The sequence below is a fragment of the Mastigoproctus giganteus genome, chromosome 1 (genome assembly GCF_048544385.1).
Source record: "Mastigoproctus giganteus isolate SK-2022 chromosome 1, ASM4854438v1, whole genome shotgun sequence".
Lineage (NCBI taxonomy): Eukaryota > Metazoa > Arthropoda > Arachnida > Uropygi > Thelyphonidae > Mastigoproctus > Mastigoproctus giganteus.
The window spans coordinates 152,171,130-152,187,852 of NC_143575.1; the positions used below are offsets into that span (position 1 = coordinate 152,171,130).

General features: G+C 38.6%; 1 protein-coding gene across 1 annotated transcript; it reads right to left on the minus strand.

The window, feature by feature from the left end:
* Positions 1-17: 17 nt before the first annotated feature.
* Positions 18-13,935, minus strand: LOC150091199 (uncharacterized). Its single transcript, XM_090389547.1, has 2 exons — positions 12,927-13,935; positions 18-172 (listed from the first exon to the last, which is right to left on the minus strand). The coding sequence occupies exons 1-2, from the start codon at positions 13,933-13,935 to the stop codon at positions 18-20; spliced, it is 1,164 nt and encodes a 387-aa protein (XP_090245673.1).
* Positions 13,936-16,723: the final 2,788 nt, after the last annotated feature.

Below are 16,723 nucleotides of genomic sequence, written 5' to 3' on the forward strand. Positions count from 1 at the left end.
TATTTTTAGTAACCTATTTATACTTCAGTTACAAAAGGGAAAATTGTACAAAAGAAAAATCTTGTTCTGAGAAGTACAAAAAAGTTTAAATTTGCTTTTATATGCTTTGGATGTAGCATATGTAACTGATCTGTAGTGGAATCTTGCCTTCCATGAACTCCTACGAGGAGACCTAAGCAAAGTGAGCAAAAATAAAACAAAAGCAACTACAGTCACTCGCGCTTTCATCATATCTGGCAGACAGCAATAATATAGGCTCCACATGACCTACAAGAAAGGCACGAATCAGTCCATACAAGCCTAGCACTCCTCTGTCCAGATATAATTGGTCGTTTTGGTGTGGCAAATCAGAAATTAAATTCTATGTCTGATAATCCAAAATCATATCTGTGATAGAAAATCTGTTACAAATGCAATAGCCTCTCTAGCTTAGCCAGACTATCCTTAATTGCCAGAAAGAATTTTTTCATACCATTCTTTTCTCAGAAGGTGCCATTAAAAAAATCAGTCTGAGCAGGTTTATAAATTTGAACCCCCCCCCCCTCACACACTTATATCAAGATGTTTTCCCAAGGGAAAACATCTTGATATAAGGCTATCCTACAGGCCCCATTTGATCCATAAGAAAGTCATTGGTCAGCGCATACTGGCTCAATACTTTTCCAGCTATATATAACTGACCTTTTTGGTGTGGTAAACCAGAAATTAAATTTTTGATAATCCAAAATCATACTGGGATTACATAGTTTATGACTTAGACCACTCCTCTGTTTGTGAAAAAATAGCATAGATAACAATCGCAGATCTCGACCATACTTCGGCTACTGCCATTAGGCCTCCACCAATCCACTCAATCCCTTTTCCTTTAAGGCTGCTCTTTCCAAGCTTACTGATCTATTGGTTATTAAACAGGCCAAGGCTTTATATGATATTCTGTACATATTAGATTGTGAATGGCTTAGCTTTTGAAGGTGTGAAAGCCATATACTGGCCTTCACACCTCCCACATACTGGCTCTCCTACTCCTCCCTGGATCCTCCCCAAATTGAACTTTGTACAGGCAAACTCTCAAAATTCAGAGATGGATGTGGCCTATTCCTTTCCTACAGGGCCAGTCTGATACATATATGATGCCCCCAGATGAGAGATCCTTGCTGTGGAACTGGTCCATGAAAAAAGGCTTGGATTGGAACTTCTATCAGCCCTAAGCTGCTAGATCAGCTGTGACAGATCAGTTATGCAGCTGAAGTCTAAGTTCTTCCCCACCCCAGTTCACTTTTATATCTCATTTGACCCAAGAAGCAACACTGAGGAAAATTTTTGGATGCCTGAGGTCCTGCAGATCAGATGAAACATACAGAAATGGCATGCTAGAAACTTCCCAGTCCAAATCTTCAGAATTTAATATGAGTGATACCTGTTTTATGTAACTGGTATTGAATCCATCTGGATTTTGCAATTATTGGACCATTCGATATCAAGCAAACTAATGGCCTTCCTAATCATCCTCCTCCTCCTCATAACCATCATCATTGCAATTATTGGACCATTCAATAAAGCAAACTAATGGCCTTCCTAATCATCCTCATAACCATCATCACCCTATTGACTGTGGCTGACATCTTCTCCAATCAACTTTGAACAATTTCTGCAGGTCTCTGTTAATGCTAATCCTGATCAGCCGAGACTGTTGCAATACAGAGAAAAGGCCACTGTGACCAAATAGTCACAAATGACCCTCTAACAATGAGCCTCATTAAGTTTAGGTTAGAGTAATGTTCAAAAGATACATCATATGCCCAACCGCACACTTATAAAGACCAATTGAATACACACCAGCAGTGATGAGCTGTGAATGTTTTAACAATGGCTCGCAGTTTTACTGACTTTCTACTCAGTAAATTTGATCGGTCATGGAAGTGATGTCATCTGCAGCTTCCACTAGAGGCACTTCCCATGCTCGCACCACTAGTAGTGTGATTAGACCACGTGGTGCAATTTTCGTGACCGGTATGATATCTCGAGTCAGGGGCGGATTTAGCGGGGTGGTCAGATGCGGCTTATTACCCCCTTAACCATGCATATAAGTGAATGTGTAAAACATTCCTGGGTCTATCTAAAAAAAAACTTAAAAATCTCGTCATCATGCCTCACCTTACGATGATAATTGGATATGACAGTGTCTGGAGTTCTAACTTTTTAGAATTTTTGAATAGTATGATGTCACAATCATGCTTTCTGAAGTTACTACTGCAGTAAGTATGATTGGAACAATACAAATATTTGTCAACAATTGCTTTTTTCATCTTGCATTTTCGTTACATTCCATTGTTAGGTGTCCCTAACAGCTGCGTATGTCGCTTCAACTACAAGATCAGTAAATCAGTCGTTGCTATTTTACAGAGATATTTAGATACATTGCACTCGAAAGTATACATCTCTTACTTTAGTTATCATATATCCATTGTATCTTGTCTTCCAGAAATTAAGAAAATCTGTGAATGATCAATAAAATATTTACAATAAAAAACCTTTTATTTTGTAATCGATATATACAAATCAAAATACCTAAAAGAAACGCAAAGGATGTTTCGCATAAACCATCTACAGTGTGTGCTCGGCACATACTCAACTTTTTTATTTGTCTTTTTTTTTTTTAACAATTACAGAAATATAATGGATACATTTTTTTCATTATAAAATTTTAATATTGCGAATAAAAAATAACATGAAATATTTCCCGTATCACAAATAACATAAAAACTATCACAAAGCATTACACAATATAAAGACAAATATTATATAAAAAACAAACCTTTCAAGAAAAAGTACACAAAAAATCACAGATTGCATGAAAAAAAAATTATTTCACAAATATTCAAGATATATTTATTCTAAAAATTGCTATACAGAATTTACTTCTTTATTAATATTTGTTGTCGATTTTCTGCTTTGCTCAATAGCTGAGCGATGATTACAGAGGAATGATTTGATATAACGATACAGATCAAATTGAAGCAATGGTTTTCCATTTAGATGTATGGTCGTCATCTGCAACATGTTTAATTGTCACAATATTATTCATTATGCTCACTCAGCTTCAGCACTGCTAATCGCAATGGTTTCAAAGATATTTCTGGCTTTCTTAATTGAAAAGGGAATTTCACTTGATTTTAAAGATAAACTGTCCTCGACAAAATCTCTAAAATCATTAATTTTTATTTTATATTTTATCAGAGAACTTAAATTTCTTATTCAGTTTTCACCATCTTGTAACCGAGACAAAAGTGTTTTCACATTCCACGATTTCAGGTAGCATATGTTTAAAATTTCTTTCAATGGTATCGCTATTTTTTTTATTTAATTTAAAATCACTCTGTTGCATTAATAACTTATCCTTTAAGGATCAAACGATGCATTTAATAACTTGTCACGAGGTAATTTTTTTACTTTCGATTTTGATTCCTTCAAATTCTTTCAACTTCGACATCTCTCAATTTTAGCTTCATAATTTCCTTCAGAATTTTTCAAATTAGCAATGGCATTGATAGTTCGAATAATTAATTTAGCTTTTACCATTGTGATTCTGTAAAGCTTCTGAAAGGTAAGAGAGCTCCTGCAGGATGTCGATCATTAGTACTAAATGGTTTTAAGAAATTCCAAATTTAAAAATTGATTTAATAATCCTGGATTACATAACTTCTGATTCAAAATGTTTGCACAAAGTGGGATAATTCCTCCAACCCACAATTGCCATCCGCAAGCTGCTCATCGTGGCGCGAACACACGACCGATCTTTATAGTTTCCACATCAAGTTCTTTAGCAATCATCCTTAATTTGCGCAATTTTTTTGGAGATTGGTGATATGGTTTTTTTTTTTTTTTTAATTATTGCCTGTATGCCATTATATTTTAGAACATTTTCTACACAGTGAAAGGCTCGACAAAGTTTCAAAATCTGCTAACATTTCATCTTCGTAAAGTTTATATAATATCTTAGTTGCCTCAATCCCACCCCCTACGTTGCTACTCTCACTAGTTATTTGAATACAGTGCAAAATGTCGGAATCACGCAGATATTCAGCTACTGTGACCATGTAAACATAGACAGGAGAAATTTACTGGAAGGCAAGGATCACTCACTTCTCCAAAAAACATGTGTCCATTTGTTGGAGTAAGGGGGAACCACAACACAGGTTGACCAGAGGCTATAATCTGTGACGAGAATCTTCTTAATCCTCTGACTGGCTATGGAAAGCATATTGACTAGTGCGACTTCTCGGTATATGACTGCATAGGTTTTACGAACACCACTAACATTGTGAAATGGTAATCCTTTCACCCTTAATTCGCACTTTCTAATTACCTAAATTGCCTAAAGGCCAGAGGTGAGAACAGTGCATACACAGTTGTCTCTCCTAATCCATTTGTTACATGGAAATTTTTTTTTGTTCAACAGAAACTATTTAAATTAATTACCAAAGGGAATCAAAAAAATTTGCTTTATAAAGAAAGAAATTTGCTATAATCTGTGTTAAACAGAGGTCCGACTGTAATTAAATTAAAAATGAAGTAATTTTAAAATACATAACTGATCAATCAATGCTGGGAATGGAGCCCCCGCTCGCCCCACCATAGTTTCGGCTCAGGATACTCAATAATTGCATCCAGGATTTCATTTGTAAAATAAATGATCGTCTCAACAATGGGCTAGCAAATTTAAAAAAAAATAACAATGGGCTCTCGCAAGCCCTCTATAGCTCACCACTGCACACCAGTGATTTACAACACAGATGCTGCCACAGAACCCAAAATTTTTAAACTGACTGAGTTACAAGTTCAGTAGTGACTATTACTATTAGTATTTACTATTAGTAGTGACAAATGATGTGGAAGAAAGCAGCTTATACAGCTACAGTAAAAAAAAAAAAAAAAACACTTGCCCTATTAGTAGTGACAAATGATGTGGAAGAAAGCAGCTTATACAGCTACAGTAAAAAAAAAAAAAAAAACACTTGCCACATCACCTGTTCAACCCCTCTAATAATTTGTCTAGTTCCCACTTAAATTTATTAAAACTACCCACTTCAACAGCAACAGATGGAAGTTTCAACAATTGCTGAAACACACTTCCACACATCTTTCCTCAGTGTAAATTTATGCTCTCTTACATATGTTATCTCAGCAAGGAGAAAGGATGGCATCAGCATTTAGCTTACTCAATCTATTCAAAGCCTTGAACACCTCAATTAGATCTCCTCACAGATGCCTAGTTTTCAGATGCTGCAGTTTGCAGAACTGAAGCTTTATTGGTGAGGATATCCTTTTGTTCCACTCACTAATTTTGTTACCCTTTTCTGCACCTGTTCCAAGAGATCCAAATCCTTCCTAAAATGAGGCTTCCAAACAAGACCTCTATGGAGACTCAAGGTGTGGCCTTGAGTCTCCATAGAGGAATAATCATTGCATAATGGAATAATCACCTCCTCTCCTTATACCTGCTGGCAAAATTCCTGTCATAGCTGTCTGTACTGCTCAGAGGAGTTCATGTCTGACTGCACAATTACCACCTAAGCTTTTTTGTTCTCCACTACTCTCAACTGTGTCATACCACACAGTTTGTATGTTATTCTGTGATTACTGCTACCCCTTATGCCATACCTTACATTTGTCAATATTAAACTTCAATTGCCATCTCTCAGTCCATCTGCCTAATTTGTCTAGATATTGTCGCAGTAGCATTGCTGTGATTAACCACCCTCCCGACCTTTGTATCTTCAGAAGACTTAGATGTTAAGCCTGATATGCCTTCATCAGTATCATTAATAAATACTGAAAACAGCAATGAGCCCAGTACTGAATCTTGGGGGACTCCACTAATAACATTAGTCCAAAAAGAGCATGCCCATTGATGACTATTTTCTGTCATCCTCATGTATCCATCCCTTTATCCATAGCAATAACTTGCCCCTAAATACCACACTGTCCCAATTTGTAGAGCAGTCTTTTATGTACAACAGAATCATATACTTTTCTGAAATCTAAGTATCAGATATCAGAATTATTTTTTGCACCCAGTTCCTTTGTTACTACATATTCAGTCAGATTGGTCAGACACGATCATCCTTTAACAAATACATGCTATGGCTGCTATATAACTGCATTCCTGTCTAGGTGGTCCTGCATTACCGCTTTAGCCAGTGACTCCTGGAACAGGTCAAGCTTACAGATCTGTAATTACTACTTCACTCTTTGATCCCCTCCTTTGTGAATTGGGGATACATTTGCTTATTTCTAATCTGTAGGGATCCCCCCTTAATTCAGAGATGCTCTCATAATTATGACTAAAGGCTTGCTGACCTCTTTTGCTTCCTCTCTCAGTACAATTTGATAGATTGTATATGCCTGAATTACTTTATTTTTGTTTAGCTTCAACATTTTCTCTTCCACTATCCTCTCAGTTATCACAAAAGCATTTATCTTTCTGTGATTTGATATACTTCTGCATTCCCATCCCTAAAAACCTCATATGTGAACATAGGTGCAGAATCTCTATTCAGTTTACCAACAACCCGAATTGCTCATTTAATAAAATAATGATTTTTTTAATTTATATATATTTATGTTATAATTACACATCTTACAAATACAAGCTTTTATATTTCCTTATCTACCAGCGATTCTTCTGTAGTTATGATATATATATAAACATATTGATTCCAAGAATGGTAGAATGGGAGAAAAAGTTCTCTACAAGTTATTTAATGTTATGGAAGCAAAAAGTGATGAAAGAATGGGAAAAAAAGGTTATTGTAAGGTAAAAGGTTGATATATATTTTTTACATGATTGTATTTTAGCAGAATGCAAATATTTACAAGCATAATATAAGTATGCATGATTTTAAAATGCCCCTATGGATTTTTATGTAAATGAGAAGTAATATCAAACTATAGTATAAGATGAAAATACAGACAATATCCAGCATTCCTAAGATTTATAATATAATTTTTATGTCTTTGATAAACCCCAGGGGCTCACATCTGGTGAGTATGGGCTTGGCACACCCAGGGTCCTGAGCTGGATATCATCATTCTTCTCTTTCTTGGTGATTTCCTTTTACTTATGACTCTCTCTCTCTCTCTCTCTCTCTCTCTCTCTTAGGGTAACTCGGGAATTTTTTTTTTTTGGCTGGTGCCGCATAAGCCACAGGCTTCCTTGCACCATATAGCTAATAATAATAATAATAATAATAATACCACAGTCTTTAAGTAGCATTAATGAGACACACATTATGAGCTTAGGTCAATTTTTGAAACAGATTTATATGGGCATCACCATTTAAAGTTCTTGTAGATTTTGACTGTATTATATTTGCCCAGTACTTTTCTGCACATTTTGCACAATTTTAGTGACTTATTCAGATCTTGATTTATGCTCTTTGACAGAGATTTCAAGTCTTCTTCATTCTGAACTCCTATGAAGTTGGATGTGGTGGAATTCTTTTTAGATAAATTTGTAAAAAGATTAACTTCATATATTTCTAGACTAAGCTCAAAATCAACCCCAGAAATTTCAGTTTTGTCACCCCTTGTTTATGATTTATAGCTAGACATTAAAATCACAACAAACTAGAGAATGTGCAAATAAATTTTATATCATGATTAGCTATGGCATGGGATAATTTCCACCCCAAAACTATACATATGAGAAGTAAACTCTTCATACAGAACAATCAAGAAATCAGAAATAAATGGGTATGACATTCATGCAGACAGAAAAATGATGGAGAAAAATAATGAGAATGACAATAATAGAAATTCTGGTAAACAGAAGTTACATAAGAAGTAAGTACTATAGGGTACTTTTTCTCCAAGGTACTGCTCCCGGTTAATTAGGTAATATTTCATGAATTCCTTAAGTTTTTCATTGGAAATAGATTAATAGGTTAAATAGAATATAAAATATGCTTGGCTAACATAGTTATGAATGTTTTATTTCAACAGAATATCTTAGAAGTTCATGTACATGACATCAAAATACTCAAATGTTTTTTCATCTAGAAAAAAAGATAATTTCTGTTGATTTCCATAAAGCAGACATTAGAAGATAATATATTTGCTTAAAGATATAAGGTAACAGTTGGGCTCAAAAAGGTTACAAACTGCTGATATACACCTTTATGATGCCTGTCATATCATCATCAATATCATTTATAATGATATTTATGATGGTATATCAAGCTTAATGTCCACGTTTCCAGACGATACGAAGGTTGGCAGGCTTGTCAAGGACACTACTGACACTATGCTGCTGCAACAGGATCTGGAAAGGTTGAGCAGATGGGCTGAGAGGTGGTAAATGAAGTTTAACATTGACAAATGTAAAGTACTACATATGTGAAACAGCAACCCCAGAGCAACGTATCAACTCTGTGGTCCCTTTCATTCTCTACCACTGTCAGTGTAGTACCACAGAGTTAATACATTGCTCTGGGGTTGCTGTTTCCCATATGTAGTACTTTACATTTGTCAATGTTAAACTTCATTTGTGCAGGCAGATATGAAGTTCTCTGAGCAGTGCAGATGGGCTGCAAGAGTAGCTCATGGTGTATTGTCAATGATATATAGGAATTTTTCTAGCAGGGATAAGGAGGTGATTATTCCCTTGTATAAGGCAATGGTCAGGCCACACCTAGAGTACTGAATACAGGCCTGGAGGCCTCATTTCAAGAAGGATGTAGAGTTGCTGGAACGAGTACAGAGAAGGGCAACAAGATTAGTGAATGGAGCAAAAGGGTGCTCTTACGAAGAAAGGCTTAAGTTTTGCAAATTACAGTGTCTGGAGACTAGGCACCAGCGAGGTGATCTGACAGAGGTGTATAAAGCCTTGAATGGTTTGAGCATGCTCAATGCTGACGGGATTCTTCCTCTTGCTCAGAATAATCATCTGAGAGGGCATAAATTCAAATTGAGGAAAGACAGACGTAGGATAGACGTGCAGAAATTTGCCTTTAGCCAGCGGGTGGTTGGTTGGTGGAACAGACTTTCATCCCTTGTCGTGGAAGTTGATAGCCTAAATAAGTTTAAGGCTCGGCGGGACAGGTATTTCGAACGAACAGAGGGGTGAAGTGGAAGTGGTTATTTTTTATTTATTTTTTATTTTTATTTTTTGGCTGATGCTGCATAAGCTTGCTTTCTTGCATCAAATGCCTCTACTAATGCTAATGCTGTCATATTTACAAAGTGTAATTAACAAGTTCAGGAGACTGAACTAATATTTGGTAAATGATGAAGCTCACTAGACATATGGATGAATCTCCTTCAAAGTAGTTTCCATGACACTGTATACACTAATTCCAATTCTTCTGCAAGTTCTGGAAACATACTGGTCCCACAGGAACTAGTTATTGTTGATGACTCTATTGTCAGGGAGACGTGGAATATACTATGCAAGAAGGATAGGAGGAACAGGACCAGGGTATATCTGCCAGGGGCAAAAGTTGATGACATTGTGCAGATATTATTTTTTAAGGGCACAAAAATTAACATTGTTGTACATGTTGGAAATAATGACATTAAGAGTAAGAGATCTGCAGATTTACTCAACAAGTACAGGTCAATTTTGAAAAAAAGTTGCAAGTTAGGGTTAAATTTGAAAGTGTCTGCAATTCTGCCCAGACATGACAGAAGGGACTATATATGATGAGAGCCTTGTCAATAAATTCAGCCCTAGAGAGAGGCGCCTCCATAGCCAGGTGGGAAGGAGCAGCAGTGTGTAGCACACACTTCTTGATTAGACCAGGATTCGAGCCCGTCACCACCAAATACGGAGGATGCGGAAAGGTCAGGGAATGACCACCGCATATCCCGGAGCAATATGGTCTTAGTTGTTAATGCTCCTAAAAACCACATAACAACAACAACAGCCCTAAAGAGATTGAAGGCTCGTGGGGGTAGAATTTTTTTCAGCATGGTCTGTGCTTATTGACAGGAGAGACTGCTTCTACAGGGATGGGGGTACACTTAAGTTGAAAGGGTGCAAGAATATTTGCTGATGCTATCGAGGCAGTGTTAGGTGGGTTGGAAAACTGCTAGCATGGGGGGATACACTGACTAATTAGATTAACAATAGCTGCAGGCAGAGGCAGAGGCAAAAATGATTCTTGCACTGCTTCTATTAGAATGAGCAGCAGCCTGGAAACTAAGGTGCTGGAGATTTCCAGGACTGCTGAGAGTTGTAAATACATGGGTTGTTTTAGGGTAACTAAGAGTAGAAACAGGTGCATGTATACTTGCATGTACACCAATGCTAGGAGTATAGTTAATAAACTAGATGAGTTTGACGTGCTGGTCAAGACATCAAAGGTGGATATTGTTGGAATATCAGAGATGTGGTATTTTTTTTTTTTTTGGTAGTTGTTGGCACATAGGCTTCTGTGGCCATAATGCACCTCCCAAGGTTTTTGCAGTACATTGATCCAAGCCCGAGGCGGGAATCGAACCCACGACCTTTGGGTTGCCAGGCAGGCACTTTACCCACCCGGCTAGCCCGGTCGGCTCAGAGATGTGGTGTCACACAGATATAAGCAGTGCAGAATTGGAATTTGGGGAGTAAAATGTGTACAGAAAGGATAGACAGAACAGGAAAGGAGGAGGGGTTATACTGTTAATTAAGAAGCACAAAATCTAAGGAAGTTCATCCAATTGACATTGGTGGACAATGCAATGTTGAGTTAGTTTGGTGTGACATTAGCACTGCGAAAGGGAAAATGAGAGTAGGTGTGTGTGTGTTATAGACCTGATGAATCTGATGAGTATAATGAGCAATTGTGCAGAGAAATAGAGTGGGCCAGTAAATCAGAATGTCTTATAATGCGGGATTTTAACTTTCCAGATATTGACTGGAACTTGTGGATTGCTCACTCGCACACTAGCAAGACTTTTGTGGATTTATTGGATGACTGTTTTCTACAGCAATATGTTCGAGAGGCAACCAGAGGGAGTAATACTCTTGATCTGATAATTCAGTGATTATTCATGCATTATGCATTTGCAGATAAGGGAGCCACTGGGTAACAGTGATCACAATGTACTCATGTGGGATTTAGGGTTTAACTACCATCAAGGGTAAAGGGAAGGGCTTTTGTAAAGGTGACTACAGGTGTCTCAAACAGTTTTTAAATTCTATACAGTGGGATCAACTGATGATGTTACCAACATTGAATTCTAAATGGGAAGCCTTCAGGGACTTAATCTTGGAGGCTACTAGGCTTTTCAAACCAACTAAGAAATACTGTTCTGGGTTTAGGCCTAAATGGATGTCAGATGAATTAATGAGGCTCGTGGCAGAGAAGAAAGACGTATGGGATGCACATAAATTATCAGGCGACACAGAAGCCTAATGCATATATAAAATATGTCTGTAATCAAGTCACAAAGGAGGTTAGGCAGGTGAAGGCAGATTACGAGAAATCTTTGGCAAAGGTTGCAAAGAAAAACAACCAAGACTTCTTTACTTCTGTGAACTCTAGAAGAAAAGGGATGAATCAGATTGGATCACTTAACTTAGACGGGTTGACTATTATCTTCAAAAAGGCCTCTAAGGTTGGGAGAGTACATATCCAGAATTTAAAACAAATACACCAACCTTTTAATTATAATGGTTTAATACTGGAAACTAAAATGTACCAAACGATACTACACTGTAAAATGATATATGCAAAAGACTGATTTACAAAATAAATATACGATGAAACTTTAATATACAATAAAATATAAATAAATAAATAAAATATTTAAAATACAATAAAGATAAAAGCGATAAAACATTGACTGAAGCTTTCGGAGGCTTCCGCCTCCTTTCTCAACAACAATGATGTTTAAGCAACACATCCTTAAGTAACAGGCTCACAGCACACGTGGTTGACCAGGCGCATGCTCAATATTTCTTCCATACGGTCCAGAACCGGAAGAGGCTCGAGAGCGTGGAAATATAAAACACTCGTCTTTTGCCAGGACCACAGCTTCTAGTAGGGGGTGAAATCGAACACCCCTGTCCCTATTCATACTATTGTTCTCAGACGAGCCTATCCACAAACTCTAGCCACTTACGGTCCCAGAACCTATGCACCCGGTCAAGGATGACAGCATTCACCGGGGAGACCTGATGATGTTTCTCCCAATAATGCTCAGCAATGGTGGACTTATTGAACTCTGCGGTCTGTATAGCTTGCATGTGCTCCCCCAGACAGTCTTTTAGTCGCCGTCCTGTCTCCCCCACAGTCCGGGCATTCGATCTCATATACGACCCCATTACTGGAATCCCCAGGAATGGGGTCTTTGACCGGTGACAACACTGTGTGCAACTTCCGACCCGGAAGCTGCACACAGCGTGTCTGAAAGTCACGTAGCATTCTTGAAACTCGATCTGACAAGCCCGGATAGTAGGGAATATAAACTGTGGCGACTGGAACAGACGGTATTTCATGATTAGGCTCCACGCCTCTATTATATTTATCAATGACCCTCTGGGGGGGTAACCGCATTTCATAAGATCCGCCCTAACTCGCCCAATTTCTTTCTCTCTCTCTCTCTCTCCTCAGAGGTGCTACAATGCGTCCTAACCCTACCCAAAAGTGCCCTGGCCATGCTGTTTTTATGCTGGGCAGTCTGTGCTGACCTATAATGGGTGTACTGGCTCCTACACATAGGCTTCCTAAACACTGTAGTACTAAGCCTGGAGCCTTCTCTACTCACCATTACGTCCAGGAATGGGAGGGAACCATTCACTTCCACCTCTGAGGTGAACTGTATAAAAGGAGAGAAATCATTGAGAAAGCCAACTACATCCTCTTCTCTCCCCTTTTGCACCAAAGTGAACGTGTCATCCACGTATCTCTTCCACTTGTGCATAGGGAACTCCAAACTTGTAAAAACCCTATTTTCTAACTCTTCCATTGCCAGGTTTGTGACAATGGTGCTAATAGGAGAACCCATAGCTGTGCCGTGAACCTGTTTGTACATCACTCCTTTATACAGCAAAGTCGTACTCGAAAGACATAATTCTACACCACAGCATATATCCTCTACACTTAGGTGCGATCTAGTACTTAGGGTATAATCTCTTTGCAGTGCCACATTTACACATTCCACCCCATGGGCTATGGGTATACAAGTAAATAATGACACCACATCTAGCAACACTATTATTTCATTCTCCCCTACATTTTGACTTTTAACGAAGTTCACAAAATCCACACTGTCTTTAACAACAAACATGGACTGTCCCACTATAGGAGAAATCAGCTGCGCCAGGAATTTTGATAAAGCATAGGTAGGGCTCCCAACAAAAGAAACAATGGGTCGTAACGGGACCCCCACCTTATGTGTTTTCGGCAGCCCATAAAACCTGGGCAGCTGACACCCCATTGCATGCATAGACCAGTACTTTTCTTTAGAAATCTTACCCGTTTTTAACCAGAGCTGTAAAATCTTATTAACACATTGTTCTAAACCGGCTAGAGGATTTCTGCGGATGACCTTGTATGTATTATCATCCTGTAATAAATCTAGTGCTTTTTTATGATAATCATCACTATTTAATACTACTGTAGATCTACCCTTATCTGCCGGCAGAACCACAATATCTTCATCCTGCTTAAGTTCCTTTAACACTTTCATTTGATTATGGGTGAGATTAGGGGTAGCCTTTCTGGCCTGACATAGGATGGCTGAGCCTTTTACCCGGATACAATTAGCAATGGGTTCTGGCAACTTATGAATTGCCTTCTCAATACCCATAGCTGTCTCAGTAATCGGAGGTTTAGGGGGTAACAAGGCAAACTTAGGCCCTAAAGCCAATACCCCCTCTTGCTCTGTAGTTAAAGGTTTACCACTCAGATTATGAATAAAATTAGATTTATTAACCCTATACATATTTGCCTGTTCTTCCAATAACGTATTGAATTTGCTAATGTGCCACATCTTATATAAATGTGCAATCCTACCAACCCTATTATGAACTAACGTCCTGACACATGTTAAATGTAAAGGGGATAGTCTACTACTAATGTTACCTAGAGATACAGCAATCAATTCCTATTGCATCTTAAGTCATCATGTAATTTCTGTATCCAAGTGTTCAACACCTTCTTCTGATACCACGTAATAATCCTCATCAATCGCACATCCTCAAACGGTGCTTTAATCCTAAATCCATGCGGAATGAGTCCATGTTCCCTACAACGGTACGCAAATCTTAAGTGTTGTTGCTGCTTAACCTCTCCTATGCTGCACTTCTGAAACTGCCGGATGTGTTGCAAAACTGTATGGCCATAAACACTGACAATATCTTCAAAAAGGCCTCTAAGGTTGGGAGAGTACATATCCAGAATTTAAAACAAATACACCAACCGTTTAATTATAATGGTTTAATACTAGAAACTAAAATGTACCAAACGATACTACACTGTAAAATGATATATGCAAAAGACTTATTTACAATGAAACTTTAAAGACTGATTTACAATGAAACTTTAAAGACTGATTTACAATGAAACTTTACGATGAAACTTTAATATACAATAAAATATAAATAAATAAATAAAATATTTAAAATACAATAAAGATAAAAGCGATAAAACATTGACTGAATCTTTCGGAGGCTTCTGCCTCCTTTCTCAACAACAATGATGTTTAAGCAACACATCCCTAAGTAACAGGCTCACAGCACACGTGGTTGACCAGGCGCATGCTTAATAAATCTAATTTTATTCATAATCTGAGTGGTAAACCTTTAACTACAGAGCAAGAGGGGGTATTGGCTTTAGGGCCTAAGTTTGCCTTGTTACCCCCTAAACCTCCGATTACTGAGACAGCTATGGGTATTGAGAGGGCAAATCGTAAATTGCCAGAACCCATTGCTAATCGTATCTGGGTAAAAGGTTCAGCCATCCTATGTCAGGCCAGAAAGGCTACCCCTAATCTCACCCGTAATCAAATGAAAGCATTAAAGGAACTTAAGCAGGATGAAGATATTGTGGTTCTGCCGGCAGATAAGGGTAGATCTACAGTAGTATTAAATAGTGATGATTATCATAAAAAAGCACTAGATTTATTACAGGATGATAATACATACAAGGTCATCCGCAGAAATCCTCTAGCCGGTTTAGAACAACGTGTTAATAAGATTTTACAGCTCTGGTTAAAAACGGGTAAGATTTCTAAAGAAAAGTACTGGTCTATGCATGCAATGGGGTGTCAGCTGCCCAGGTTTTATGGTCTGCCGAAAACACATAAGGTGGGGTCCCGTTACGACCCATTGTCAATGGGTCTCTTGCCCTCTCAATACCCATAGCTGTCTCAGTAATCGGAGGTTTAGGGGGTAACAAGGCAAACTTAGGCCCTAAAGCCAATACCCCCTCTTGCTCTGTAGTTAAAGGTTTACCACTCAGATTATGAATAAAATACCTATGCTTTGTCAAAATTCCTGGCGCAGCTGATTTCTCCTATAGTGGGACAGTCCATGTTTGTTGTTAAAGACAGTGTGGATTTTGTGAACTTCGTTAAAAGTCAAAATGTAGGGGAGAATGAAATAATGGTGTCACTAGATGTGGTGTCATTATTTACTTGTATACCCATAGCCCATGGAGTGGAATGTCTAAAGGTGGCACTGCAAAGAGATGATACCCTAAGTACTAGATCGCACCTAAGTGTAGAGGATATATGCTATGGTGTAGAATTATGTCTTTCGAGTACGACTTTGCTGTATAAAGGAGTGATGTACAAACAGGTTCACGGCACAGCTATGGGTTCTCCTATTAGCGCCATTGTCGCAAACCTGGCAATGGAAGAGTTAGAAAATAGGGTTTTTACAAGTTTGGAGTTCCCTATGCGCAAGTGGAAGAGATACGTGGATGACACGTTCACTTTGGTGCAAAAGGGGAGAGAAGAGGATGTAGTTGGCTTTCTCAATGATTTCTCTCCTTTTATACAGTTCACCTCAGAGGTGGAAGTGAATGGTTCCCTCCCATTCCTGGACATAATGGTGAGTAGAGAAGGCTCCAGGCTTAGTACTACAATGTTTAGGAAGCCTATGTGTAGGAGCCAGTACACCCATTATAGGTCAGCACAGACTGCCCAGCATAAAATCAGCGTGGCCAGGGCACTTTTGGGTAGGGTTAGGACGCATTGTAGCACCTCTGAGGAGAGAGAGAAAGAAATTGGGCGAGTTAGGGCGGATCTTATGAAATGCGGTTACCCCCCCAGAGGGTCATTGATAAATATAATAGAGGCGTGGAGCCTAATCATGAAATACCGTCTGTTCCAGTCGCCACAGTTTATATTCCCTACTATCCGGGCTTGTCAGATCGAGTTTCAAGAATGCTACGTGACTTTCAGACACGCTGTGTGCAGCTTCCGGGTCGGAAGTTGCACACAGTGTTGTCACAGGTCAAAGACCCCATTCCTGGGGATTCCAGTAATGGGGTCGTATATGAGATCGAATGCCCGGACTGTGGGGAATGTTATGTGGGGGAGACAGGATGGCGACTAAAAGACTATCTGGGGGAGCACATGCGAGCTATACAGACCGCAGAGTTCAATAAGTCCGCCATTGCTGAGCATTATTGGGAGAAACGTCATCAGGTCTCCCCGGTGAATGCTGTCATCCTTGACCGGGTGCATAGGTTCTGGGACCGTAAGTGGCTAGAGAGTTTGTGGATAG

What these genes read in the sequence shown, in the direction of transcription:
- LOC150091199 (XM_090389547.1), bottom strand. Translation starts at nt 13,935, where the DNA reads ATGTATAGGGTTAATAAATCTAATTTTATTCATAATCTGAGTGGTAAA. An exon ending in AGAAAATAGGGTTTTTACAA is followed by an intron (nt 173 to 12,926) that starts GTTTGGAGTTCC and finishes CACTTTGCTTAG; the next exon opens with GTCTCCTCGTAGGAGTTCAT.